We start from the raw sequence: 27,480 nt of genomic DNA, 5'->3' as shown, positions 1-27,480 counted from the left end.
AGTTATCGAAGCTAGACGGGAGTTTGACCAAAATGTTGCCTAGATGAATATCTAAATCCACAAGTTTTAAGTGTCAGTTTACTGATATCAGACCGGAGTGGATACCGTAATCGCATAACGAACCTCCGTGAACATAACCTTGAGAATGTGTATAAGCCACGGCCTGCGTGAGTCCATATGATAGTGCCCGAGCAACGTCGAGGGAGAAAAGACGGCTAAAGGAAATCTCTCTGAGGTTGCATTGAGCAGGGTTCACCGTGTAGCACGTATGTTTTCCATTTGGACCCTGCACTTTGAATTCGTCCAGGAAACAAGGTACTGAACCACGCCCCGGGTGTACAGGTGAGGATGACGGAAGAGGAGCAGACAGAGTTTTGAGGACTTTTGCCTCACGTGGAAGCGAGTTTGCTATATTGACCTTGACTGCAACGTATCGCTTTAGATGAGTATCTAAAGCAAGTCAAACCGTCGAATAGCCCCCAAAGCCAAGTTTGTCTGCAATGTGGTATCTGTCATTTAACACGTCCCCGACCATGATGGGATGGTCGCCCCCAGGCTGATAATCTTCCAGTGTCTCTACACCCTTGATCCAGTTGTACTCGATGCGATGGTTCTCGGCCATCGTGGAGTCCAGCCGCGCCCCTGGCATGAGTTGTTGAGGGAAGGAAAGGGATTGGAATATTGCAATTGAAGGTCTACGTGAGGGGAGCGGTACACAAAACAACACAGAGTTCGTGATTCTTTCCAGGCAGCGGGCCATGGTATATCGGCGTAATCGTTCAAAGACATTGGTGGAGGCGCCCTAGAAACATGAAAACGTAGACTATCCTAGAGTTCACGTCTGTAGTTTAGTCAACTAGCCCCCTAGATTAGTCATCTGTAACTAGACCTGGCCTGGACTGGAAACTGTGAAGTTAAGCTGAAGCGTTTGCTATGGCACGATACTTAACTACAATCATATAGATGATTTTTTTTCTGCAGCTTGCTGCGTAGAGTCTATAGTACACCGAGTTGGTTTGGAGTCGGGGCGAGTTCGGGTTTTGTGTCTTATGCAAGGCTTATCGGCGCTTACTGCCCAAGACGTACCATATCTGTCCAAGGGTCCACGATCGGTTTCTCGATGAGACGTAAGACCGACGTTAATATGATCATTCAGGGAGGACTTGGACTATTTAGACAAAGTAGGAGATATTATGGGTTTGTCATGGAGCAAGGGTGAGGATATGCTATTCTGCTCCTCATATGGCTCTACGAATTAACGAAAAGGTATGCGTATGTAATATGAGCTGCTAATCTACGAAAAGGACAACTATTTATCTCTACATCGTAACCGCTAGGTATTGAATGACAATATCGTAAAATGCACATAAACCCAGGATATCCAGACGCCTAACAAGAAGTCATCATACACAACGCCCTAGAATATCCGTGTAATGCTTGGCTTCACCCACATAGCTTCTCGCATCGATGCGAATCCCGCCAAGTTCGCATTTTCTCCACGTCCCACCCGGCAGAGAGCCGCACTTCCTGCGTAGGCGGCTTACTATGGCCCAGTCGCATTGTCCGCACAAAGATACAATGGCCGGAATGATCGTAGGTATACGACAGGCACTCTAGATGCTCATGGCACGCAGTCCGGCAGGCTTCCATCGAGACGTGTGCCGGCGACTCATTGGGCTCTCTGAAACCACCCCAGTCCCCGTTATCCCAGTCGGCTTTGCTTTCGAAGGTCCCCATGCGCGTGTATTCAAACAGATCCGCGTATAGTAAAGGTTTCTAACAGTCGCAGTTAGTTGTAATTGACGGGAAAATGGTTGCTATTGGACAAACCTTGCGATCACGTTGGTTTTCCCAGTCGATCAGTCCCTTCATGTCTGACAACAAAGTCTTGTGCATGCTGATGACCGGCTGGCACCAATACGCATGGTCGAATGGGATGCTATGAAGCGGATGTGGGTTAAACATAGGCCACAACCCCGACAGTTTGACGCCCTTCTGGTACAGCGCCCAGCCCAGCACGGAGTCCCCACAGCAGTCGCCCTTCACTATATCCTCAAACTGCAGACTCAAAGATGGTTCGATGTATTCACCCATAGAACCGTGACGCCTGTGCACCGCCTTGTTCATCGCGCCCCCGGAAAGAACAAACCCTGCGCCACCGTACGCAAAATACATGGGCTTTCCTTGGGCGATCTCCCGTCCGGGTGATGGCGACCCGAAATACAAGGGCTCCGACGGGTCGTACTGATCGAGGAGGCGGAAGAGATTGTCCCAGACGTAGTAGGTATCGGACTCCAGGAAAACATACCACTGCGCAGTCGGGTTCATCTCATGGGCGCGTTCGACCATGGGCAAGAACTTGAAGCGATCCAGATGCCAGCCTTCGTCGCTTCCCACCGCCTGCTCATCTCCCCGCCTCAAGGCCTCATAGGGCTCAAGGTCCGTCACATTGAAGCGGAACGATTCGGGAAGTGTCGCGAGGATGTCGTGCACGCGATGGCCATTGAGCTCGCCTTCGCGATCGGAGACGATGAGGAGGTTCGGAATACAGCGGGTGACGGTCGAGATCTGAGCGTCCACACGATCGGCCGGCTCGGACGCCCCGATCTTCAGCACGACCTGGATACGTGACAGCACATAGGTGGGGAAGGAGTCACAAAGATGGTCATCATCAGCGCTGGAACTGGCGGTGAACTGATGTTTAGGAGGAGCGAAACGCGTGGTGGTTTCCCATTCCCAGTAGTCTGCTTCGCCTTTATCCTGGCCGGTGGCATGGTGGTAAAGGCTTGTTGGGTGTAGGGAAGTATCAGGCAGACTGATCTTGAGCACTGAGGCCACGATCGCCACCAGCAGGATGAATATCAGTAGATTCGTGGTTTTGCGGGACAAAGTCTTCCGCGCCATCAGCTATGGTGGAATGTCGAGGGATTATATATTAACCCCAATATAACAAAGTTCAAGATAAGACCAAAAGTGATCGGCCTAGCTCCATCCACTTAGTATGAATCAATCAAATAAAGAGGCAAAACGTCACTTAATGTGCTGTTGCACGTTTGGTCACATGGGAAAGAATTTACAATATAGAAGAATTATCCACCGCGACCATGGTACAATAGAAAAGACGACCGGAGAAAGTGTCAGGAACCAAAAGAACAGGATAGGTGGCGGAGAAATTGATAAAGGTGGGTTAACTTAGGTTTAAAAGTCAAATCTCCAGACCCGGCTAACGGACGATAGCGGGCGAAGAATCTACTGCTCCATCCCACTTATCTAAATGGATTAAGCCAACATGAAGAGTTAGTTCCTGGGCCTGAAAATTCAATTTCATGGTAACCGTGGGGGGGTTGGGCCCATTGATTTACGTAGGGAAAAGTGACTGGTGGCGATCCATTGTGTCATGGTGGACCCTTTTTAGCAATATCAGAACGATGGAAAAGAGTAGATGGATTGTGATCATTCCGTTACAGTGAATATTAAGAAGTCTGTCACTGTTGCAGCATTTCAGTGCTCTTCGCATGGTAAGAAGGGGCTCACCCTGTCATATCGTTCTTTGGCGGAAAAACCCTGGCAATATGACAGTTGCTATTGGAACCAAAGTCAATCATCATGTCAGAGAGAACCAGTGAATCAGCCCCAAGCCCCTGTTATAGGCCAGCTGGAGGTCCACTGCGGAACCTCTTGATGGGCCATTAAGCAAATGAAGTTCAGGGTCCATCACCTCACCTGCTGCCAAGAGCCCTAGCGGCAGACGGTCACTGGACCACTTGCCAGGAATTAACACTGTTGCCTGAGGCGTGTTGTGCCGTGTTTGCCAAGAGCGTCTGCTGCTCTTTATTACGTACCTGGGCGATCCTGGTGTCGCGTCGAATATTATATCAGACAAGATAGACACCGCCGAACAGAATATGGACAGAAGTACTCCGTAATTGTCCACATTTTAATCAGAAATATCATGGACTTTTGTTTTTCTTTCCTCTTTATCGTCTAGCGTACACATTAAGAACAACTTTTCTAGCCTGGTCACATACACACAAAGAATCTACACCTTTTGCCTCGCTGCATTTGCGAATACGTTAGACATGAGTCGTGATCATTGCCATTGCAGCGCTGTCTGGTATCAAACTCTTGGTCCACTGGGCTAGGTCAAGCTGGACATGCAGAATGATGCCCCGGGTAGGAGGTGCGCCTAGAGTGCCGAGTAGCCCCACAGGAAGAAACCATGGACCATGCTGCTGAACCACAAGAAGCTTTGAGAGTACACACGTGCTCTAGCACTGTTATACCAACTGTTTATATTGACGTTGAATTGTAGCGTCAAATCGGTTGATTGTTTCGGCAAATTCCGAGGGCTGCACCACGTGGGAGATGGCCGCACGTGAGTGGTGGACGTATCACAGTCCAACTTCAACTCATAATTTATAAATAAAGCCACGCGCACAATGGCAACAAGATGCTATCAGTGTACGAAGGTCTTCTAGAAATGATTGCACTCCTTTTAACCCTCCTCTCCGGGACGCCCTCTTTCGCGTCTCGAGATACCTTCTATCCGCCCCTCAACCACACCACCTTCATCACCAATGCCTCCCTTGGCACATACGGCGGCATCTACAACGCGCCGGCCGACCAAACCAGCCCCTTAGGTGATGTATACAACTACTGCAGTATGCCTCATCCCACCGAGGATACATACTCACTACCACCTCCCGTTGCCAATCACTCCGTTACCGCTCGCCTCGTTTATCTTGAGTATCTCCAGCGCCATCAGCGTCGCACTCCCTATAACATTCTTCCAGGTGGTGAGGTATGTCGTGGTTTACGGTAGCATTCTCCAACTTTTGCTGATTGTCACAGAACCAAGAATACAACTGCGACAACATTCATCCCCACCTCTACGCAGCACCAGCTTCTCAGGGGACCCTTCCGGCGACCGTCTATGGTCAAGCCTACTCCGACCCGTCCAACCCATTCTTGAATAGCTACGTCAATGGATCCTGCCAGTATCCGCAGCTTACGATCGGCGGCCTTCTAGACGGTTACCAACACGGTCGCGATCTCCGCGCCGTGTATGGCGACCAGCTCGGCCTGATTCCCGACTCGCCCGAGGGGAAGGTCTGGTTCCGCTCTAGCTCCTCCGCCCTAACCCAGGGCTCAGCGGGCGGTGTCCTCCGTGGAATCTTCCCCGAGCACTCCGGGCCAATCCCGCTCCACCAGCAGGCCTCCAGTATTGACACTGTCGACCGCGGCTTTCCCTGTTCCGCTCGGGACACGCTGCTCTCATCTATTCAATCCACCGCGGAATGGAACGAACATCTATCCGTCACTGAGCCACTACGCACGCGCTTATCTACCATGTTTAACGCCACTGGTTCTTGGACTTCGACCTTTGACCACTTCGCCGACAATTTCCAGGCCCGTCTATGCAACGGCTACGAACTTCCCTGCCGCGTAGGGGATGAATCCGACTGCGTGACAACCGACCAGGCAAATGAGGTTTTCCGCGCTGGCGACTGGGAATGGAACTACTGGTGGCGGACCAACGCGAACGCCACGCGATACATCCAACTAGTAGAGGGACTCTTTATCGGAGAAATCGTGCGGAAACTGGAGGCCGTACAACAGGCCAGGTCCGACTTAGTGTACAGCCATAATTTCGTGCACGATGGCGATATCGGACCAATCCTTGGTGCGTTGGGGATCAGATCACTTCGCTGGCCGGGAATGGCATCGAACATTGCTATTGAGATTTGGTACGCTGATTCCTCCTGTTCGTTTCTTGTGATCGACCTTAGCTAATCAGACAACAGGGAAACCTCCGAGTCGGAATTCTACGGTAGAGTTCTGTACAGTGGATCTGCGATTGAGACCATCCATGGTACCCTGGACTGGATCCCGTTGGCTGCGTTGATCAACATCCTGAAGCCGTTCATCCCCGATGATATTATCTCGATGTGCAACTAATGATGATTATTCTTGTATAATATTATACCATGTGCAACCGAGTGCATCAATCAGTCATCACAGCAGTAGCAATAAACCCCATCTGTGCAGCACTGAGGAAACCGTCCATGACAACACACCGCGTGTGAACAAGGGGAGGAGCATGTGTAGCAGCCTAGAATGCTCAGTTCATCTCCACAGCTAAGATGAGTAAAGACGTAACGTACGGCTCTCATCGGTCCCGAGCCCGAGAATACTCTGCTCCGACTTCAAGGCTGGGATTTTATGACCCTCCTTTGATGTCGTTCGTAGGGCTGCATTTGTTAGCATATCCGTTCCATCCCCATCAGAAGGTAAATAGTACAGGTGTATTGATGATGCACCGCGCTCGCGACAGAGACGGTGAGGAGCACCGTGGTGATAGACTTTAAGTTCATGGTGGATGGTAGGATCTCGGTGGGTTCCAGATAACGGAGACACAAAGAGGTTAATTCAATCTACGTTCTAGCTCGAAGATAGTAGGGACGATTTATACGTATATGTTAGAATCAGGTGCGGATGTCATCTGCTGTTGGGGTTGGGTGTCATATGCCCTAAGCCATCAGCTGATCACGTTGCATTCCAAGACCTATCCTTGTGCTTGTCGCAGTCCTGTCATGTTTATGTGATAAATGATATTCCATAAATGTCTATACAAGTTAAGTGCGACATGCAGATAGAAATGTAAAAGAATCATGATAAATACAAGAACTGGTGAAAGAAAAGAATATGCCCGGTTCTACCAAGGGTATCCAACAAGACAATCAACCATGCTACACCGTGCTCACAACACCCGAACCACAGATCTAAATGAGATCTAAGCAAAAGGTCTAGCTAATGTGGAGAAAATATAAAAGATGTAGGAAAGTAAAGGACTGATCTGGACTCAGGTTCTTCTCCGAGGTCTTAGTCGTCTCTCCCATCGCCCTGTCTGGGACGGAGCTCCTAGAATTCTATTAACTAGCCGTTGGAGATGAAGTTCCCGAGCTAATTTCAATGCAGTTTTTCCATTGGCGTTAACAGCCTGCCGTTCAGGATACCGATCCAGGATCCTATTACAAGCTTCGCAGGCGACGTCCATGATCATTTGCTCCTCGGCTGACAGTGGACGAGGGCGCCACCGTTGCTGATTCTGGACAGTACCATCTGGGTTACGTGCTGGGGCTGGCAGATTCTCGTTATATATGTGGCCCCATGTACTCGTCAGTAGTGTGTGCAACGGTGTCCCCTGCGCGCTCCCAGCACCGGAATTGACATCGATATGACGAAGGAGCTCCTGCAGAATATCCAGATTCACTGGCCTTTGCCTACAGGCGAGGTGGAGAGCTGTTTCTGCGATTCCAGCGATATGACCCACGTCGACGCCGCGTTCAATGTAGAGTTTCACGACATCTAGTTTCCCAGACTCTACAGCCGGGAATAACGGGGTGCGACCTTCGGAGTCGTAACTGTTGAGGCTGGCAGCACACTCACGACACAGTACGTGTATCAGGTCCATTGCATCATCGCGGAATGGTGCAACGTGCCATGCTCCTTCTTGTGAGGTCCGATGTGCGGCTAAAGCCAGCTTCAGCCCCATACGAGCCGCACGCTCGATCAAAGGAACCGGAAATGTCCTGACCACTTTGTAGGTGGCATCTGGGGTGATATTTGGAAGCAGTATTCTATGCTGTTGAGTCCGGTTATAGTGGTCAAAATGATCAAGCAGCCTTTCATACCCATATTCATACGTTTTGTCCCCGGTAAAGGTCATCAACCAGTTAGGAGCGCTAGCCCGAATTCCGGTATCCTGTCGTAGAACATCTTCGTCAGGCTGTGCAGCGCAAAGCAAATCGAAGCACCTGTCTGCTCTGTAATGAACCGCCACAGCGAGGGGACTCCAACCACACTTTGTCCAGCATTGAGGTGGTAGCCCGCACTCCAGCATAAACTGCAGTCGGTCGTGACGACCCAGCGCAATGCAGTGCGTTACGGGGTCATCGTCTCGATAGACAACGGGTCTTCGAAGATGGGCGTCCTCTTCCAGCTGTCGGAAATAGTTGTCATTGCGCCAAGTTCTCCATTCTTGATCGTTCGTGAAAACATAGAAACGGCTACTGAGGAGTAGCTCCCTTAGCCGGACCTGGCTGAGAACCCGAATGCCAGCTGACCGCATTTCAGTTACATCAATCAATTCCCATAGGTCCGTCATACGCACGAAGTCGATGATTCTTCTCATCACCTCCACCGGGACACGCTGCGTAAGGTAGTTCGGCCCCATTGCATCTTCGCGTGAGCTGGCAGATTCCGCTTCGTCAGCCATATTGCACAGCAGGCGGATTAGGATCTTCAGATTTAACTAAGAATGCTTAGACAACGAATATTTCTCGCTATTAATGATAGTATAGACTGACATGACTACATTTCAACTTGGAAACAGCCAGGGTTTTAAACCCATACAGAGCTTCGACATAGTAGGTCCTCCCCATTGATCTAGCCCTTGTACAAAGGCCACTGAATGAATAAGATGAAGGACAATGTCAGATTCATACTGTAAGAACGCAAATTGAAAAGGAAGACAAAGCGTCTCGTATATTATAGTATCTAACTGTGGCTTAGGAATGAATTGCATCGCAGCCGATTCCAACATAGGATTGGTTTGATGGTGATAATACCCATTATTAAAAAGGAGAAGACATATTCATGCGAAGCATGTCTCTGGAGGAGACCTGGTCAAACGCGCTTTGTTTTAAGTATAGCTCAGGTATGAATCTTTCATGCTTTGTGAAGAGAGCGTATTGAGCTTATAATGCTATTCTTTGTGAGTAGGATTTCGCCCAGCATGAAAGGTCTCTTTGATCATAATGTCAACATTGGATTCATTATTTGCCATATTGTAAGCTTGCTTATCGCAAAAAGCATTTATTTAGATAAGATAATCATAAGTCCATCAAAAAAAACAAACAGAACAAAGTATAGAGATTAACAGCGACAAGCATGGAAATGCAAACGCCTGTAGTGAAAGCAAATACAGAGAGTACATATGTCTAGCCACATGATGCAACTCATGCCTTCCAAGATGATCGGCACATAGGGCACTGTGCTTGACGGCCATCCTTCTGGCAAGCTTTTGTCCACTGCTTCATACAAGAGTTATGGAAATTGGAACCACATCGCGTCTTGCACCAGACAAGTACCTGGGTATGTCCTTGAAAGGGTCTGTTAGGGGCTAAGAGATGCTCTGTCGGGTTTTCCTCCCTGGAATTCCCACCGTTGGTACCACTGGGCCCTTCGCCATTGTTGGCCGAAGGTTCTGACTCCCCTAATGGCATTAAGCAAATGGCACACTCCCCTTTCACCTGCGCACGAATTACCGAAGACCCTGGAGAGCCCGTGGATCCAAGTCTTCCTGGAGCTGGCATTGCCGCGATGTCAGGATGTTGGGTCCTTGTGGTTCCAGCTCTTATGGCTGGCGACTCAAGTGTGTGTACAGTACTACCAGCCATAGTCGACAAGTATCCTTCCGCCCCCCGCTGCAAGGTAGCACTTGCAGGTGTCACGACCCTCATCGCGTGAGCTCCAAGAGCCCTTAGGCCCGCCGCTGTGACGCACAGTTCATCAAGCTGAGCGTGAAGCTGTCTCACAACTTGAGATGTGCGGTTCATCGTGTACCGCAGTTCTGCGCTAAGGCCGTCCTCCAGCCATAATCGATCCAGCAACGGCCTTAGACTCGTCTGGAAGTGTTCTATCTGCGTGCCCCAGGTCGCAATTAGATTGGGTGCTTGTGTCCGACGGTGAGCTCTGCAAAGAACTAGTGATGCCAAATCCTGAAGGTATTGATCGATGGGCCGTCCGACATGAAGATCCTCAGTGGCCCGGTCAAGGAGACTACGGGCAGCGATGGAATCCGAAGCGGGGATCAATTGATGGCATCGGCGTCCTTGTGAGGCGACGTATCCAGCACACCAAGGGTCTTCTTCTCCAGGATGGAGGTTTATGATATCAGCAACATGACGGAAAGGTCGACCTGTTGAGGGTATGGACATGGTGACAATCTTCTCGTTGAGGGCAGAGTAAAGTGGACACTTTGTTCTCGGCGTGGTGAGGTAACTATGAGCAAAAGGATATTTCCTGCTTCGAGAAGAGACGATCAGCCAAATGACTTGCGATGGGGAGGGGTTTTGAATGGCATTTTATATCCGATATATACTGACGAGGGGAAAGGCCATATTCACTTGCGTTGCCACACGATCGCAGCTGACCTCGGGACTGACCAGCATTGGCCCGTTCGAGCAACAGATTCTTGTGGCTTAGGATTAATCCCTGGTTTTAGACGATTCAAGAAACTGTTATTGGTAGAGAACATTAATGTGAGGAGAATTGAATATGCATTCCGGGCGGCACGAACCTTAAGTTAAATACTCGGCAGACATTGTCATAGGTTCTTCCTGTGCTAAACTGTGCACTGTTGACAGTAAATTCACCAACAGGTCTGTCAACAAAGACATGAAGGGGGTTCCCCCTTAGCTTTGGGCTTTGTGCTAATGTACTTGTACCTATTTGGTACTGAGCTGATTCACACGTGAAACCAGAAATAGGAGCCAAACCTGTTTCCATGACTGTTTCTGTGGCATGGACTATAGAATAAGGACGTGGCTGGGTTCTATTTCACAGACTGTCACGTTTAGATGGCACTCATTGTAAGGTTACATCTGTATTCTAGAGTTACGGTATGCTTGTACATCGGTTCGCCATCTTGCTATGCCTCAATCAATCCGTACAATGCAACAGCGATAGACTCATTGCAAAGGCATCATCCCCATAGACAAATACAAAAGGCGTTAGCCATACATACATTATGCCGATACCTGCTGCGCCCTTACACTTTCTACCACTGATCTTGAGACCAAAGTCTAAACTTCGCGTATCCCAGTTGGTTCTCTAAGGCTATACTGGGTGGAGGTGGAAAACGATGGAGATAATCAAATTAGTTATATGACATGGGAATGAGAGACATGTTGTTTGAACGATCATAAGGAGGGGACAAGCCAGAGTCAGCTGCATTAATAACAATCAAAATGAGATCACAGATATTTCAAGACGCAGTGATGTAAGAAGAGGCCTGGCAGTAAGCCATGTATTTTTGAAGCTCTTGGCTACCTTACTCGTCGCAGTCCTCTCCAGCGCCAGCATCAGCGCCAACACCGGCATTGGCGCCAACGTTTCCACCGACGTGTCCGCCCACATTGGCACCGACGCCTGCACCAGCATTACCAACAAGACCAGCGATACCACCGAGGATACCTCCAACATTGGCTCCAACATTGGCTCCAACACCGGCACCAAGATCACCGTTGGCACCAACGCCAGCGCCGACATCACCACCGACATTGGCTCCTCCACCAATATCAGCGCCAGCATTGCCGCTAACATCACCTCCAACGTTACCACCGACATTTACACCAGCATCCCCGTTAGTACCGACACCTGCGCCGACATTGGCTCCTCCGCTGACATCTCCGCCAGCTCCAAGATCACCACCAACGTTGACACCACCAGAAACATCTCCACCAACATCAGCGCCAGCGTCACCACTAGCACCAACATTACCACCAACATTAGCACCACCGGAGACATCTCCACTTCCACTGGCTCCAGCATCACCACTAGCACCAACGTCACCGCCGGCATTGACACCTCCTCCAACAGTGGTACTACCAGAAACATCACCACCAACGTTAGCTCCGCCTCCAACATCGGCGCCACCGCTAACATCTCCACTGCCAGTGGCACCTACGTCAGCACCAGCATCACCGCTAGCACCAGCGTTCGCTCCGCCGCCAACATCTCCTCCAGCGTTGGCACTACCACTAACGTCACCGCCAGCATTCGCACCGGCATCTCCGCTGGCACCAACATCTCCGCCAACGTTGCTCCGCCGCTAACATCTCCACTGCCCGTGGCACTCACGCCAGCTCCGGCGTCACCACTGGCATCACCTCCAACGTTAGCACCACCGCTAACATCTCCGCTGCCGCTGGCACCAACATCAGCTCCAGCGTCACCACTAACACCGGCATTGGCGCCTCCACTGACATCCGCGCCAGCATTGGCACCGACACTACCACTACCACTGACGCCTCCGCTCACACTTCCGCTGACACTGGCGCCTGCAGAGGCACTAGGGTCGGTTCCGAAGCTGACGCTCACGCCAATCCCATGGCCATTCTCACATTTTTCACAGACGGTGGGGGTCACACTAACAGCGCCGCTGCTAGTCGCGCTACCGGAAGCCTCGCATGTTTCACAAGAGGTAGTGGAAGTGGCCGAGCCGTGGTGGCCGAGCCATTCGATAAGAGGCAGGAAGGTACGAGACTGCAATCCAGCACGATCTCTGGATGGGGGCGTAAGTGGGGTACCGATTCTGCCGGGGACATTCGGCAGGGTACCATTGTACGGTATCACAGACACCGGGACCGCCAGGGTCGAGGTTGCCCCAAGGGCGAGGGTATAAATAGCGTAACGCATATCGAAAATGAACAAATATAGAAGCGTTTAACGAAAGATGAATGACTTTTTGTGGATTTTTAAGTGAACTGGAAGGAAAGAATGTTGATGCTGGCTGGATGAGAAGATAATGGGCGTGGATTGAAGGCCTTTATATAGACGTGACTTCTCCGTTTTTGCGCACTTGATGTCGCTATTCGGACTCCGATGGACCCATACTCCCTGATTGAGCGAACGATGAAACCATCATATCCATGGCATGGGCAAAATTAACTGTAGATCTGCGTTTCAGACAAAGACGCCATCTAGAGACCCAACCCTAGCGTGGGAATGTGCACGGCTGGACCGGATTGGTAAGTCAGACTTTTGGGGTACTCGGCTTTTACTTCTAGAACAGTATATCCGCTGGTGTTCGGTGACCTGCTTGTTTAATTTCTTATATTTGTGATCCCTTTTATTACATATAGACAAAGTATATTGACTGATGAGCATAACATTCTATCATGGAGATTGAGAAACAGCGGCTCTGCATTGACTGCTCCGAACAGCACATCTCTCAACCCGATAAACGCACCAAGTCAGCGTACCCCAACACCCTATCCCCATTCCGACGGACGGGAAGCCGTGGCCCCTAGGGCTCAAAGTCAGGGTTAGTGTCGGTTCAATCCAAAACCTGTCCATGAATCATGGCAATCGGCCATCGATCTGAAGTATAATTAGAAACTATGTTTGCATGAATCAAGCTACAAGCGCAAATAGAGTTCTCAATGTGGGGAAATATGGCAGCAAAGGAACAATAGAGAGAACGCATCTTCAATGTGAAACGGTCGGGAGGATCTTCGCTTTTCTTGTGCTAGGGCTACCCACGGTGATTTTACCATAATCGGTAAGCCGGGATTGCCGGCTAGTTTTCGGGTCGAGCTCTTGGATGTGCCCTGAAGGACTCAAACTCAATTATGAGAAGTTCCTTCCGATATCGCCGGGCCAGTAGTCTAGGACTATTTAGCATGATGAAATAGGCCTACCTCTTCTACTTTCCGGTCTATAGGAGAAGTATACTATGGATATTGAAGAGTTGAGATGTTTGGCAAGAGAGGAAGCGTACTCTTAGAACGGTTTCCTAGCAGCAGAATATTCTTTCACAGCCAGTGCATGTAGAGTGACTGACACGAAGCAATGATATTGCCGACACCGTATTTCGAGGCAAGACAACCCGCATGATTGAAACAGAACTAGCCCACACTGAGACCATTTAATGGGGCTTGATCTCTAGAGCTCGAAAGGTGCCCCCCTTTTTTTTAGTTTTCCTTTTGCTCAACCCTGTTGGGGACTCAAAAGTCGAAACAACTCTAAAAGATCCACCACAGCCGCTAAGGCCGATCTGGAGCAGGGACGAACGCATCATCGCCCACACGAGGGGAGGTTCGTCGACCACTCGGGAAGTGGATCAACCGTAAAATACCCGAACCCCTGGATCGATGCCGAGCCCTAATTTACCTGAACCACCCCAGGAGTTTCTGGTCCTACATTCCACAAATAGGATGATGATCCCCCAATGGCGTAAATCAGTCTGTTCCCAATTATAGGACAAGCCTTCTGCCCTGGTGCTTGTGGTTGGTTAGTCGAGATTGGTGGTTCGGGTTCAAGCTCGGGGTCGAAGTCCCACTCAATAGGGTTCGGACTAGGGGAATAACCATCGAGAACCGAAGTTGACCCGGGCCCAGTGTTTGATCAGGGATGGTTCTATTTTCGTACTACTATATCACGGAGATTGTTGCTCTGTATTTTGAATGGTGTTCTGCCGGTTCTGACACATTATGCAGTTTGGGAAATATGTGCCTGCATCTAAGTAGGAAAATTGCTCCCCTATCCTACAACTCGCGGCAATTTGTGTCTATGCTTCATGTGCGCGCCAAGCTGGTCAACAGTGCCTGAGTGAACTGCATCTTAAATGCGATCACGGCCCTGGGGCCTAACTCTTCCAGATCAGAGCCACACAATATCAGTGTGTCTTTGAATGCATTCTTCCGTCTCTAAATCGGTCTCAATCAGGTACTACATCACGGTGATCTGTAGGATTTTGAAACAATGACGGTCATAGCACTCTCCGCTTACATTCCGAGCACCTGATATGCACCGGAGATCCTGTAGGATATTCGATTCTTGCGGAATGTCTCAAGTATTCCATAAGTTCTAGCCCATCAGTACACCACTAATAAACGATCGGCTCATATACTCCATGTCAACAACACGGGATTTCCAGCACAATCCACAGACAACAGATCCATGGAACTGCACTCATGTATTCCGCTGAATAATACGGTCCAGACGGTTCTACCCGTCAAGGCATCACACAATATGTTCCGCGATAGATCGAAGACAGATGGCCCAGAACGCCCTATTCGGCATTTGGCCTATCATGCCAAATAGAAAAGTTGCTTCAGCCATCCCTAGAATAGAAAATGTTTAAGTTCTTCCATGGATGTGCTTTGAAAATCAAGGCCTGAGGGAGTGGCGGTCCAGAGACCTGGTATCCCTAGCCGCGCTTCGTGGAATAGTCCATTTTCACTCATTGATGAAGATCCCAGGCGGGATTCGCAAGGGAAAGGAAGGATGAAGCAATGGTACGAAGGATGCGGCCATGTCAAATGGGGTTGTGATCTGAGTTTCTCCGAGATCCTTCCGCTATGCCTTCTCGTCAGTAGCGGTCCATAGGAATAACCTCTTGCTCAACGAAGGAAGCTCGTATACCTGCCCGAGCCCGGTAAAGACAGTCGTTAGTCACATCGGATGTTTGAGGATTCAAATTTCTATACAGCGAAGGCCATAATTTCCTTAGTTTTTCATTGATCATGCTCTACTAATCCCATGGTGGTTTATACATTATATATTACGATCCTGATTCTGTATCTAGTTATAATGATGCTAGAAAGAATCTGAGAAAATACACAACATAGCGGGGAGATGTTATGTAGCTTTTACCCGTTTGGATACGCTGTGATATTTCATTGATAAGCCCTGTCGCTTCAATGATGCTTTGACATACCCAACGAACCAACCTTGTAGCCGTATCCCAGGGTAAGAAATCTTAGAAGGCTATCACATGTCCCAAGTGTGTCCCTGCTTACTTTTCCTGACGTTTTCGGGACAGAATCAGAAAAGTCAGACACGGAAAGCCAATATATATATATTTCCTATATAACATATTGATCCTCATAACAACGACATAGGCTTTAGAGGGAGAAATAGAATAACTGCAATAAATCGTGAACAGAACAAGTAATACGAGTTCTTTACTTTAATATGCTAAATTTATTTGTATCTTTTGGGAGACAACCAGCACTCGGTGGTGTTCATTGTCTCCATCCAGCATCGCGTATAGAACGCGCTATACCTATATAGGAATGGACACTTAACGCTAGATGGACTAGAAGATACCTAAACAGGTTAGACTGTCTATGTTTCTACAAAAGCTTAAGAAGTTGCACAGCGATGGAATGGAACAGCTAACTGGAAAAGTGTAGTCGAGCAATCCTCCAGGTCAAAATAATATTAGATGACAACTGGACACCCAACTTACTCACGGGTGCGATAAGTTACTCTTTCCACCGAGCCGAGGGCTTGATGCCTCACTTGGACCACACTACATGCCCATCATGTAAGGCTGAACATTAAACTAAACATTAGCTAAGACTCAATAAGACTTCTGATAAATCAGTCAAAATCCAGAAGCATTATCTCCATGAGGCATTTTTATGACTCTTAGTACATTCAATCTGACGCTATGGCAATTGCTCCTTCAGTACAAGCCACCCAGAAAGCTTGGGGGAAGCGCCAATATCGTTGCGCAAAATACCCCCTCCTATAAATCCCGACCGATTTCTTTGATTGTCCGTCATCTTGAGGTACACGTCCTCCCGGTTACATATTTTCCAAAAAAAAAAAAACTGGTTATTTGTCAGAAGATGTTGTATAGTGCGTGATATTTCCTAGATTAGCCCACTTGAGCACATATCATGAACCTGTAGGGAGCAGAATGTAAATTGCCATGATTATAGTCGAGCGGGAGTTTCGAAGCGCAATCTTGTTATCTAAAAATATTTTCTATAGATCTAAGAAGGGTTGGCATTTAAGGTCGACATAAACCTTTTTGGATCATTCGGAACTGGGGACCTAGGAGGAATCAATGTCCTGGTATTTTTCTGGGAGGATCTTGCTTTGCATGCGGGGGAAAACCGATTGCCCTTCCTTTTCTGGTTGCCCGCAGTATTGGAGAGACTTCGATCGTATCGGTAGGCGAGTCTTATCTCCGCCGTAGGCTACGGACCGTAGTCTAAAGAAACTCTTGGCTGTCGATGCGCAGGAAAGAATTGTCTGGCAACAACACACAACGGCAATTTCTGTGATTGTGTATGTTGGGGATTGACTGATAGGATGCTATCCAATGCGTCGTAACCCTTGTCAGAATCCTTCGATGTTAAAAAAAGCGAAAAGAAATTGTTACCGTCCGGGATTGATAACCCTTTAGGGTTGTTGGATGCCGTATCCGTATCCATATCTCGGCAAGTCTTCCGAGAATAGTTCCTCCCGCCAGTCTACGGACTCTGTACCCATAATCTCCTACGATGTCGACTTAGGCTCTGCTTAAAGCAACTAGAACCCCACAACGATAGTCTCGACTATCTCTGTCGGTGAGCTATCCCCTCATGGTGTTTCCCCTCACCCCTCACTAAAGAAATTATTTTCTTTCCGTCGTGGGTCTCATCTCATTTCCGTCTCCTTGCCTCATAGTTTTGTTTGAATGCGATGCACCTGCTTTTTTCAATAGCTGCTGTTTTCTTTCTTTCTTCCTTTGTTCTTGAGCTCTTCTCTCCTTGTGCATTTCTCAGTTTTTAGAATTGAATCGCTGAGCGCATTTCATCCACAATGGCTAGTACAGTTGGAAAGGTATGCTAAAACAATCCCTGACCTTCATTGGAAATTTACTAACGGTTAATAGACCATCACTTGCAAGGTACGAATTGATGCCCCATGTATCGAACAGAGAACAGTTACTGAGTATTCAACAGGCCGCAATCGCCTGGGCAGCAGCAGAGCCCCTTTCAGTCGAGGATGTCCAAGTCGCGCCACCAAAAGCCCATGAAGTCCGCATCAAGGTCCTCCACACGGGAGTTTGCCATACTGGTGAGTTGGGATTCCTTTGAAAGTCGTCAATTGTCGTGTAACAGCGTTATCTAATCCCCTGCAGATGCCTACACGCTTTCCGGCAAGGATCCCGAGGGTGCTTTCCCAGTGATCCTGGGCCACGAAGGTGCCGGTATAGTTGAGTCTGTTGGCGAAGGTGTTACCAATGTTAAAGTCGGCGATTATGTGATCGCTCTCTAGTATGTTTCGATCCCCGAAAAAAAAAAATACAACGAGCTGCTAACAACATAATCAGTACACCGGAGTGCGGAGAATGCAAATTTTGCCGGTCCGGGAAGACGAATCTATGCGGCAAGATCCGGGCCACGCAAGGCCGCGGTGTCATGCCGGATGGAACGACCCGGTTCAAAGCCCGCGGAAAAGATCTACTCCATTTCATGGGCTGTTCGACCTTTTCCGAATACACTGTCGTCGCTGATATTTCAGTTGTGGCGGTCACTCCGTCGTGTCCGACGGACCGTTCCTGTCTTCTGGGGTGTGGTATTACGACCGGGTACGGTGCCGCTACGGTCACCGCCAATATTACGGAAGGAGCAAATGTGGCGGTCTTTGGCGCTGGCTGTGTCGGTTTGTCGATCGTCCAGGGCGCGGTGAAGAAGAAGGCCGGAAAGATTATTGTGGTGGATATTAATGACGGAAAGGAAGCGTGGGCTTACAAGTTCGGAGCGACTCATTTCCTCAACCCTGCTCGACTGAGGAAAACCGTTCAGGATGAGCTTATTGACATGACTGATGGTGGATGCGACTACACCTTCGACTGTACGGGCAACGTCAGCGTCATGCGCGCTGCTCTGGAAGCCTGTCACAAGGGCTGGGGTGAGAGCATCGTCATCGGCGTGGCTGCTGCTGGTCAAGAGATCTCAACCAGGCGTATGTGCAGGTCTTTAAAGCTCCTATTGTACCGGTGTGTACTGACTTTGAACAGCATTCCAACTGGTTACCGGTCGCGTATGGAGGGGATGCGCTTTTGGCGGCGTCAAGGGTCGTTCTCAGCTTCCGGCCCTTGTGGAGGATTACCTGCGGGGTGACTTGAAAATCGACGAATTTATCACACATCGTGAGAAGTTGGCCAATATCAACGTGGCCTTTGAGCAGATGAAGCAAGGGGATTGCATCCGATGCGTTGTTGATACGGTGGCATCGTGAGGCAACGGGTTAACTATGGAGTTATGAATTGTACATATAGAGAACGACTGAAAATGATGAAATTAACGTGATGATTGATCTAAATATCTTGAACTGGTCTTTTCAAATTTCGGGCTATGAAATTAAGTAGTATAGTGGTGATTGACTTGTTGTAGATGCATATACATTCCAACACTTCGCCGTAAGAATGGACGACGGCCCTGCTTCGGATAACCCGTGATAGGGAAGTAAGGGAAGTGAGAACTGCCGATAGCACGCAATGGAGACAATCTCGGGAAGGGATCCGAGCAAAGATGGTCGATTTGGTCCTCCGTAGCCCGGCCACGGGGCCGGAAAGCACAACCACATTGAGTAAGGAAACCCCCGGACCGTGTCGAAGACGGTCCGTCTACGGATCTGCCAGCCGCGACGTGGAGACTGCAGATAGAAAACCCCTCAATAATTCACCAATTGGTCTTGGAGTTGGGTCTCCTCATGAGGGGACTCGTCGTACAAACCATGGCGCGATCATGGCTTTATATCTTTATAAATGTGAGGACCGTGTAGGAAAACTGACTTGTAGTATTCAGGAAAACTTCACATAGCGAAAGACATCTTACCAATCGTTTCGTTTCTACTATACCCAATCTACACTTCTTTTTTGAACACCAATCAAAAGCCGCCATGCCTGTCTCCCTCCACCCTCTCGTTGACAACGGCCTCGCCAAGGGCGACGCGAACTTCCCCGGTGGAAACCTCTACTGTCTCTGCCCTCAGAACAAAGTCACAGTCGCCCTCAAGGGCAATGTCGCCCACAACCACGCCTGCGGATGCTCGAAGTGCTGGAAGCCCGCTGGCGCACTCTTCTCCGTCGTCGGTGTGATCCCCAAGGAGAACCTCTCCGTGGCTGCCAACGCCGAAAAGCTCCACATTATCGACAAGGCCGCTGCCATCCAGCGTTACGCCTGCAAGGAGTGCGGCACTCATTTGTTCGGACGCATTGAAGTTGACCACCCCTTCAAGGGCCTGGACTTTGTCCACGTCGAGCTTTCGGACAAGAAGGGCTGGCAGGAGCCCCAGTTCGCTGGTTTCGTGTCCTCCATCATCGAGCAAGGCTTCCACCCCAGCGGAATGGATGAAGTTCGTTCCAAGTTCCAGTCGGTCGGCTTGCCGACTTACGATGCCTTGTCTCCGCCTCTGATGGATCTCATTGCTACCTACACCGGCAAGAAGTCCGGAAAGCTGTCTGCCAACCTGTAATGCGGTTCGCTGGATCGACTGCGACAGTGTGAAATAACGGTAGTATAGAACAGAGCGATTGTGTTTTCATGCATTCTGGTGGTTTGGGGATGTGTTATGTTTACTGATCAGCGTTGCATGAGGGGAGCGGGTGGTTGTTGTTTGGCGGGTGTGGTCGGATTTCGATGTAAAATGGTGGGCTGGTGAGCGGGAGTTAGATTACAATTATTATGTGAATGACCAATTCTTTCATGTGTGAGGTCCCTCTTTTACGGATTGTAGTTTGTATTTTTGACTCCTGCCCTGGGTACTCGCCCATCTACCTTGGTGAGGATTAGGGTTACGCACACATGCCCTGCCCCAAACGGTAGCAGGACAGCGTGGGTCTACATGCTCGATATGTTCTTCTTGGGATTTAATATAAAAAGACTGAATGCTTTCACATTGTCACAGTTCAAAGACAACGCAAGAATCCTGTGTAACTGGACGCGGCACTCGGTTGCCTGGATAGATTCGACATATGTTTTATGCGCTTCCCTGCGATACAGCCTGTGGCCAATGGTTGAATCGAGCGTCCTAGCTTTGCATGTACTGCTGATCCTAATTTGTGTACTTTGGCTACATCTCTTCATTTCCCATGAGGATTGCTTGTCCCTTTACAATCCTCTCATAACCCTCAATATCGTGTTCGATCACCGTATTTGTGCGTTTCACACCCGGCTGTCAAATGGACCACTGATTAACAGTTTCAGTTTCACGTCGCATCCTCGCCGTTTTGTCTTTGTGCATCCGCGATCAACACAGTATGCCTGAGTTGGTCCGCCACAAAGGCGTCTCCATTGAAATTATCCGGCCAACCATGCTTGGAATAAAGCTCTCTCAAAGGAAGCTCATCGTAGTTCCATTCGGGTCTGGTATTCTCACCACCACCAGGCATTATCTCCAATGAACGATACCAGCGGACCATATCTCTGAGCACATCACCAGCAGGGCGACTAGGTACATGCTGAAAGCTGTTGTCGTTGTTGCTTTTCTCCCCACACTCATATTCATCACCAGCCACGCTGTCTGGCATGTTCCCGAGCGCAGGATCACTTGTGTTCCAACTCTCCTGATCAATGATCCATATGCGATGCCGCCGCGCATCATAAAGAATGACGCTTTGATGGTTCCCTATCAATGACAGTGGGGTTACCCACGGTCGCATATACGGACCATCTTCATCTTCATAGTCATCGTCACCCGGACAAATATAGAACGGGTCGCGTCCTTGCTCTATATCTTCCGCTTGGCGGAAATCTGCGAAGATGCCCCCCTTGAAGAAATCGGTTTGACCAGCAAGGCGGCAGTCGATGTACGGTAAGATGCTGTAGAGATATATGATGGAAGGGTCCAGGCCCAGTTCTTCATACAAGTTAAGGACACTGTCGATATTATGTGGGCCTTTGATGATTCCAGCGGGGTTGAGAAAGCGCATGCTTGCGAGAGTTTGGTAGATTTCTAGCAGGAGGTCAGCGACCTCGTGCAGGTTCGCTTTCTGGGTTGACGTGAGTTGCTGGTCCATTGTTCTTGGGGGTTTGTTGGAGTTTGCCAATAGGGCTTTGCAATAGTAGTACCGTGCGATAAGGGGTCGGGCGGTTATTTAAGGACTACCGACCAGGCATCGGCGGCCCATTTCGTATTCTGCACTCTTGATGCCTTGGGTCCACCGCGGAGCTTGCAAATCAACGCCTTGGCTGTGAAGTGTGGGGCTGAACATAACGCTTCATTGGTACTGTCCTATAGATCGTCAAAGGTATATCTGTCCTGAGAATGACTTCCTCCTGCCTTAGCACGTGTCAACTGAATACAGGAGAGCGCCATGACGAGGACACAATTTGCGTCACCAGCTACCATCGCCCTCCCTACTCCTCTTCTCAGACTCTGTATCACTTGGGAATTAAGTTATGAACATCAGTTGGAGGTGGATGCATTGAACCGGCTATAAAGCATCGACGAACGGGGTCCAACCAATACATGCATAACGAGTCCACTATTAATGCGACTTGCATCTTGCGGCAATTCAACAGCAACTCACTGCCTGCATTGACACCACATACACCTCGAAAAGAAAAGCATTACTGCTGATCAGGATCCGCATCGGCAAAAGTCGTGCCAGCAACGATCTCATCATACCACACCTGGCGTGTCCCCTGGGTTCCCTTCATACCACCATCATCATACCAGCCATTAGCATACAGCCCAACCCGGAACTGGAACGGCCGGGGATCATCAACGGTGGTATCGATATTATACTTTTCAAGCACCTTCTTCCCATCAAACCACATCTTATAGTACCCCGTACCGTCCGCGCGCCACTTAGCCTGGATAATGATCTTATGCCACACGCCCGGGCTGACAGTGGCCAAATAGCCAAAGGTAGTCGTCTTCTGCGCGCACACGCTGCCCGTCTTAACCCGCGTAAAGAGCTGGTCCCCGATAAGCCACACCATGCTGGACGGCATGTAGTCGTCGCAGCCCGTGTCGCCGAAGTCGGCAATGAACTGTGCGATATTGTACGATTGGGCCGGCGAGAACTGCCACGATTCTTGGAGACGGAACGTGAAGCCGTAGAAGCCTTCGTCGCCCAGCTTGTACATGTCGTTGTGCACTACCTCCGAGTGGTAGCGACCACTGTAGCTCGAGTCGTAGACCTGCGTCATTTTGAGTGCGGTTGACCCGCCGTACACTACATTTGTGACTTGTTGCACTGTACCCTTGTGCTCGTGGTTGATGGAGCTCCAGCCGGAGGTGGTGCCTGTGTTCTTGAAGGTTTGGGTGGCGTGGATTGTGATGCTTAGGCTAAGTAGTAGAGCGGCTATTACTGATTGAAAGCGCATCTTGAATGGGAAGATAAATGGGTAATGTTTCGTTGTTACTCCCTGTCATTCTTAGCCAGGTGGCACTTTTGGAGACTTTTGTACTCTGAATCCCCCATCTCATGTAATAATCGAAACGTGGCAAAGAGCTCCCTCGCAACCAGGTTGTTGCTCGTGTCCAAAGTGGGGACTTGTGCAGCCAAGCTACTCTCTAACCTGCTGGGTTGCATCCGCTCGGCTGGAATTACCTGCGCTGCAGCAGAGTGGAGTCAATATCTCAGCCACTATCCCAAGGTGAAAAACTAATGCAAGTGACTGGCGCAGTTTCACTCCTAGGAGGCAGAATTGCGTTCATTATTGGTCATGTTTCGCAAACCACTTCAGGTTGAGAGATGCAGCTGCTATTTTAGGGAAATGGTCAACAGTGGCCGGAGCCCCCGGACTTGGCCACAATTTATGGTTATAATGTCAGCACACGTTGGGCATATATCAAGTACTACCTCGTCCAATTGTCACTATTTATTGACTGAATTAAAAGCAAAATAGCACGCAACAACCTGCCATAAAGCTATAATAGACATATTCCAAGTACACCATTGAATACATCGCTTGTGTGCCAAAATGATCGACGGAAAATAACATGTAATTGACTCACTGTACCTTCACTGAGTTATTCTTTACATCATGATAGCATCAAATCAGCAGCTATCGTAGCTCCAAGGTCTTCACGCCCCGTACAACATTACAAACGTGCCAGAGGAGCCTGCGTCTCAGAGTCTTTCTTGATCATATCACTGAGCTTATAGGCCATGGCCGCAATGGGGGCAGTGGGGTGTCCACTAATTTGCTCCGGGAACACACTGGCATCCATCACCCTCAGGCGTTTGACACCATGCACTCGACACTGTACGTCGACCACACTGTCCTCAGGAGACGTTCCCATGCGCGCGGTGCCGACCGGGTGGTACAAGGTAAACGCCTTTTCATCCATCCAGCGAAGAATCTGATCGTCCGTGATGCGATCGATGTCGCTGCTAGAGTATGGCCACCAGTATGACCAGGGGTCATCATTGATGGGCACACGCTCTAAGTACTTCTGAAAGACAGGGCTTCGCATGATCCGCAGGCAGACGCGGATGCCTGCCAAGAGAACTGCGCGGTCGTTACCCTCTTCGTCACTAAGGTATTTAGGGTCGATTAAGGCTGCAAAAAGATCACAGTGTCAGTTTGCTTTGTTTTGTAGTGGGAGAAGGGAGATGCTCACGATGATCAAAGGGGTCCCTGCTCTTTAGTGTGACAGTTCCCTTGCTCTGCGGACGAAGGCTGATCGGGGCAAGGGTGAATACACTGGCCCCATCCAGGGGTGGCTCTTCACCATGGTGGATGAAACCAAGCGGTGCGCCTATGATTTCCACGTCCGGTCCAATCGACCCAGAGGTGTAATCCTTTGGCGGGCTGCGCTCAGAAGATGAACCCGGGAAAGGATGGTGCTCCCAGGATCGAATGAATGCAGCTGTTTCGCCCGCATTGTGAGCCAGGGGACCTCCCCCCAAAAGCATCCATCGAGCTAAGGACGGCAAGACCCTGAGAGGACTTCCGAGATAGTCGAGGGTGGTTCCCGCCTTTGCCTTGCACATCACGGCGGTTGTCACCAGGTGATCTTTGAGATTTTCCCCTACTGCATCGTTGGCACGCACAATGGGAATACCATGCTTTTCCAATTCATCCTTGGGCCCGATACCGCTCAAAAGCAACAGCTGCGGCGTGTTAACCGTCCCGCCGCTGAGAATCACCTCTCTGCGTGCATGGACATGAAAGAACTCTCCTCCTCGTTGCTTCTGAAACTCCGCTCCAATGGCTATTGGCTCCTCGCCGCTGAGCGGGTCGAAAAGCAGCCTCGTGACATGCGCATGGCATGCGATGAAGAGATTCGGGCGCTTCCTCACTTCCGGTGTCAAGTATGCCGTCGCCAAGGAGGACCGCTGTCCCTTGGGGTCAATAAACGTCTGGAACCGAGTGGCGCCCAGGGTGCCGCCGGGCGTGTTAATGTCTTCGACAGCCGGAATTCCGGCATCATAGCAGGCGGGCAGAAAGCCCTTTTCGCCAATCTCAGTCAGGTATGAATACCCGGTTTGCCACTCACCCGCACTGCCCCGATGCTGCAGGTCAATGCGTGGACGGTTTGGATTGGGAGTGAAGCGCTCCATGCGCTTGAAATACGGCGCCAGATCGTCGTAGCTCCAGCCTTGGCATCCGTAACGAGACGCCCATTCATCGAAATCTGACCTGGAGCAATGATGGTACATCATGGCGTTGATGGACGAGCTACCGCCGATAATGCGACCTCGAGGCCAGTATAGGCGACGCGACGCCAGGCCGGGCTGCTCAACGGTGTAATAATCCCAGTCATATTCTCCGTGGAAGAGCTTTGGGAACCCCAATGGCATTTTGCTCTCCGTGACGCCGGTGTCATCCCCTCCGGCCTCCAACAGGAGAACCGAGACATTGGGGTCTTCGGAGAGCTTGCTGGCAAGCACAGAGCCAGCGGCACCCGCTCCGATGATCACTGAGCGGTGAGTTAGTTTTGAGAGACATACGCGTTTCTTCTCAGCTCACCATAGTCATATCCCTTCAACAAGCGTTGGGCGGAGGAGTACGTGACCGGTGGTCCTGCGCTTGTTTGCGGTGTCGCATAGTGCAGCGGGTTAGATAGCGGGTTGCGATTTTTTCGACTCATGGTGAAGCGCTGCAGACCAAAACACCACGCGTCGGGGGCGCTGGTATTTATTGGTCTCAACAGGATCGACACTGAGCGGGGAACAGACCCCACATGGGAGACCTCTGGCCCGAGGCATCGTCGTCGCCAGAGCTGCTGTCAAGGTTGTGAGGGATGGGTCTGTGCTGGTGAGAATATACACTTTGTGGGGCCACCGCAGCTTATCAGAGCTCGCCATGATACGGTCATTACCGCGGGTCCGCGGTTCCACTGGACGAGAAATGTAAATTCGAACATGCCCGAGGGCTATTTTTCACTATTGATTCCGACCAAGGCTTAGCTTTCCTCTGTGGTGCCTTCATCTCTTGCGTGGTCTGACTGTTTCGGGCCAATCTGGTGCCGGATTATTTTGATGCAGCATTTGGTCGGCGATATGTTTTGGTGACATGACAAATTTCTTGACTGCTGTGTGGTTAGATAGTTGTTCCTGTTTTAGTAGGGCATGCTGAATATGACTTGGCTCTACACTAAAGAACATACAGTGCTATGGTATATTTTTAACTGAAGGTATAGGATATAATATTGCAACCATCTTGACGTTTCGGCACTCCTGAATTATCCAACTTAGAGCCTGTTCGACGAAATCCTCAACTAGTGACACATTTCAGGTTACATGTTTGGGAACTAACGATTTCGGTAATCCTGGCTGTTCGATGAGCATGCAAAATCTTCTGCAGCTGGCCAGGTGGCAGATCGGCGGTCCCACAGCTATCCGAATGCCAAGAGGTTGCAACAAGTTGCTGGTGTGCCTGGAGAATTCGCGCTCGACGCTATTGATCATATGAAAAGATAAAAAAAAAAATATCCTTGGAATATGTAGTATAGGTTGAGCATGGTAAATGCAATCAAGCCCCTTTTTAGGACCTCAGACTCGCGTCTGTATAAGTGTAAATGGTCAAACTTCCTTTGCCTCATAACTGACTTTTCAGGCGTACCACATAGACACTGCCTTCCAGCGTCAGCAGAGTGGATGGTTCTATTGGTTGCTTGGAAAGCAGAGTTCTTCCACTTATCACCTTTCACATAGTATCCTAGCGGTTCGGAGACTTGGAAACATGATTATATATTAGGTTTATGGAAGAGGTGTGTTTGGATGGCTCCTCAGAGGAAAGCTGATACGCGAATATCGATGTGTCTTTGAATTGGCCCTTCTATAAACCCTGCTGTCATATGGTCAAGAGAAAATAATTAGTTACTAAATTCGAACGTACAGTCTTGTCTGGGGTCTCACTATGCATTGGGATCAGATGAAGTGTGTACCTGTTTCAACGGTTTCATGATGATACGTGTGAGATCATTGCGCAGCTGAGCACACCCTTCCCCAATTATGTGTCTCTCACGGCAGCTACAAACAAACATCTCTATGGTTTAGTAAAACGGGGAAGATGCTGTTGCTCTTGGGGAGCGATAGTTAAGGATGGCAGTAGGGCCTTGTAGAACGGATATCCGGGAAATATGAAAATAATTGAACCACAGCTCTACGGCACTGTTGTTAAAAAAAAGTCGTAAAGATAGGATTACCCAGTAGTGTGACCAGGACCCTGACATGCAGGGCCTTTCGCCGCTTGTCTGGCTTGGTGGGTATATCGATGTGGCGAGAAACATACCTCACCAACGGGTGGATATCGTGGCCTAATCCGCAATAATTCCGTACAATATGATTAGACGCGACCGAGCAGGGGTCGCCTAGCTCAATATTGCAGTGGCTGTTCCTAGGGCTTGGCTAAGCAGACCCTTTGCTGACACTACCGACGCTAACATGCTTCAATGCAGGGTGAGCATTTTTTCTTGGCAGGGCTGCGCGAATGCCCAGAG

At 49.6% G+C, this 27,480-nt stretch overlaps 9 protein-coding genes across 9 annotated transcripts; 3 read left to right on the top strand and 6 right to left on the bottom strand.

Annotated features, from left to right (window-relative positions):
• Nucleotides 1–1,443: 1,443 nt before the first annotated feature.
• ANOM_002305 (uncharacterized protein) lies at nucleotides 1,444–2,904 on the bottom strand (the record flags this gene model as incomplete). Its single annotated transcript, XM_015547562.1, has 2 exons — nucleotides 1,444–1,776; nucleotides 1,831–2,904. The coding sequence occupies 2 exons, from the start codon at nucleotides 2,902–2,904 to the stop codon at nucleotides 1,444–1,446; spliced, it is 1,407 nt and encodes a 468-aa protein (XP_015410636.1).
• Nucleotides 2,905–4,480: 1,576 nt separating this feature from the next.
• Nucleotides 4,481–5,958, top strand: ANOM_002304 (histidine acid phosphatase; the record flags this gene model as incomplete). Its single annotated transcript, XM_015547561.1, has 3 exons — nucleotides 4,481–4,801; nucleotides 4,852–5,747; nucleotides 5,805–5,958. 3 exons carry the CDS (start codon nucleotides 4,481–4,483, stop codon nucleotides 5,956–5,958), a joined length of 1,371 nt encoding a protein of 456 aa, XP_015410635.1.
• Nucleotides 5,959–6,862: 904 nt separating this feature from the next.
• On the bottom strand, nucleotides 6,863–8,278 carry ANOM_002303 (ankyrin repeat domain-containing protein; the record flags this gene model as incomplete). Its single annotated transcript, XM_015547560.1, has 1 exon — nucleotides 6,863–8,278. The coding sequence occupies one exon, from the start codon at nucleotides 8,276–8,278 to the stop codon at nucleotides 6,863–6,865; it is 1,416 nt and encodes a 471-aa protein (XP_015410638.1).
• A 2,838-nt stretch (nucleotides 8,279–11,116) lies between these two features.
• On the bottom strand, nucleotides 11,117–12,483 carry ANOM_002302 (uncharacterized protein; the record flags this gene model as incomplete). Its single annotated transcript, XM_015547559.1, has 2 exons — nucleotides 11,117–11,825; nucleotides 11,885–12,483. The coding sequence occupies 2 exons, from the start codon at nucleotides 12,481–12,483 to the stop codon at nucleotides 11,117–11,119; spliced, it is 1,308 nt and encodes a 435-aa protein (XP_015410637.1).
• Nucleotides 12,484–17,388: 4,905 nt separating this feature from the next.
• On the top strand, nucleotides 17,389–18,813 carry ANOM_002301 (S-(hydroxymethyl)glutathione dehydrogenase/class III alcohol dehydrogenase; the record flags this gene model as incomplete). The annotated part of the gene is made up of 6 exons (XM_015547558.1): nucleotides 17,389–17,409; nucleotides 17,462–17,476; nucleotides 17,532–17,646; nucleotides 17,711–17,846; nucleotides 17,903–18,537; nucleotides 18,593–18,813. The coding sequence occupies 6 exons, from the start codon at nucleotides 17,389–17,391 to the stop codon at nucleotides 18,811–18,813; spliced, it is 1,143 nt and encodes a 380-aa protein (XP_015410640.1).
• Nucleotides 18,814–19,476: 663 nt separating this feature from the next.
• ANOM_002300 (S-(hydroxymethyl)glutathione synthase) lies at nucleotides 19,477–20,052 on the top strand (the record flags this gene model as incomplete). The annotated part of the gene is made up of 1 exon (XM_015547557.1): nucleotides 19,477–20,052. The coding sequence occupies one exon, from the start codon at nucleotides 19,477–19,479 to the stop codon at nucleotides 20,050–20,052; it is 576 nt and encodes a 191-aa protein (XP_015410639.1).
• Nucleotides 20,053–20,785: 733 nt separating this feature from the next.
• On the bottom strand, nucleotides 20,786–21,595 carry ANOM_002299 (uncharacterized protein; the record flags this gene model as incomplete). Its single annotated transcript, XM_015547556.1, has 1 exon — nucleotides 20,786–21,595. One exon carries the CDS (start codon nucleotides 21,593–21,595, stop codon nucleotides 20,786–20,788), a length of 810 nt encoding a protein of 269 aa, XP_015410588.1.
• A 553-nt stretch (nucleotides 21,596–22,148) lies between these two features.
• On the bottom strand, nucleotides 22,149–22,910 carry ANOM_002298 (polysaccharide lyase family 20 protein; the record flags this gene model as incomplete). The annotated part of the gene is made up of 1 exon (XM_015547555.1): nucleotides 22,149–22,910. The coding sequence occupies one exon, from the start codon at nucleotides 22,908–22,910 to the stop codon at nucleotides 22,149–22,151; it is 762 nt and encodes a 253-aa protein (XP_015410587.1).
• A 721-nt stretch (nucleotides 22,911–23,631) lies between these two features.
• ANOM_002297 (GMC family oxidoreductase) lies at nucleotides 23,632–25,626 on the bottom strand (the record flags this gene model as incomplete). Its single annotated transcript, XM_015547554.1, has 3 exons — nucleotides 23,632–24,092; nucleotides 24,154–25,455; nucleotides 25,506–25,626. 3 exons carry the CDS (start codon nucleotides 25,624–25,626, stop codon nucleotides 23,632–23,634), a joined length of 1,884 nt encoding a protein of 627 aa, XP_015410584.1.
• Nucleotides 25,627–27,480: the final 1,854 nt, after the last annotated feature.

Source organism: Aspergillus nomiae (genome assembly GCF_001204775.2).
Source record: "Aspergillus nomiae NRRL 13137 chromosome Unknown contig00026, whole genome shotgun sequence".
Classification (NCBI taxonomy): domain Eukaryota; kingdom Fungi; phylum Ascomycota; class Eurotiomycetes; order Eurotiales; family Aspergillaceae; genus Aspergillus; species Aspergillus nomiae.
Note: the sequence above shows the minus strand (reverse complement) of the source record. Positions and strands in the feature narration are given on the sequence as shown.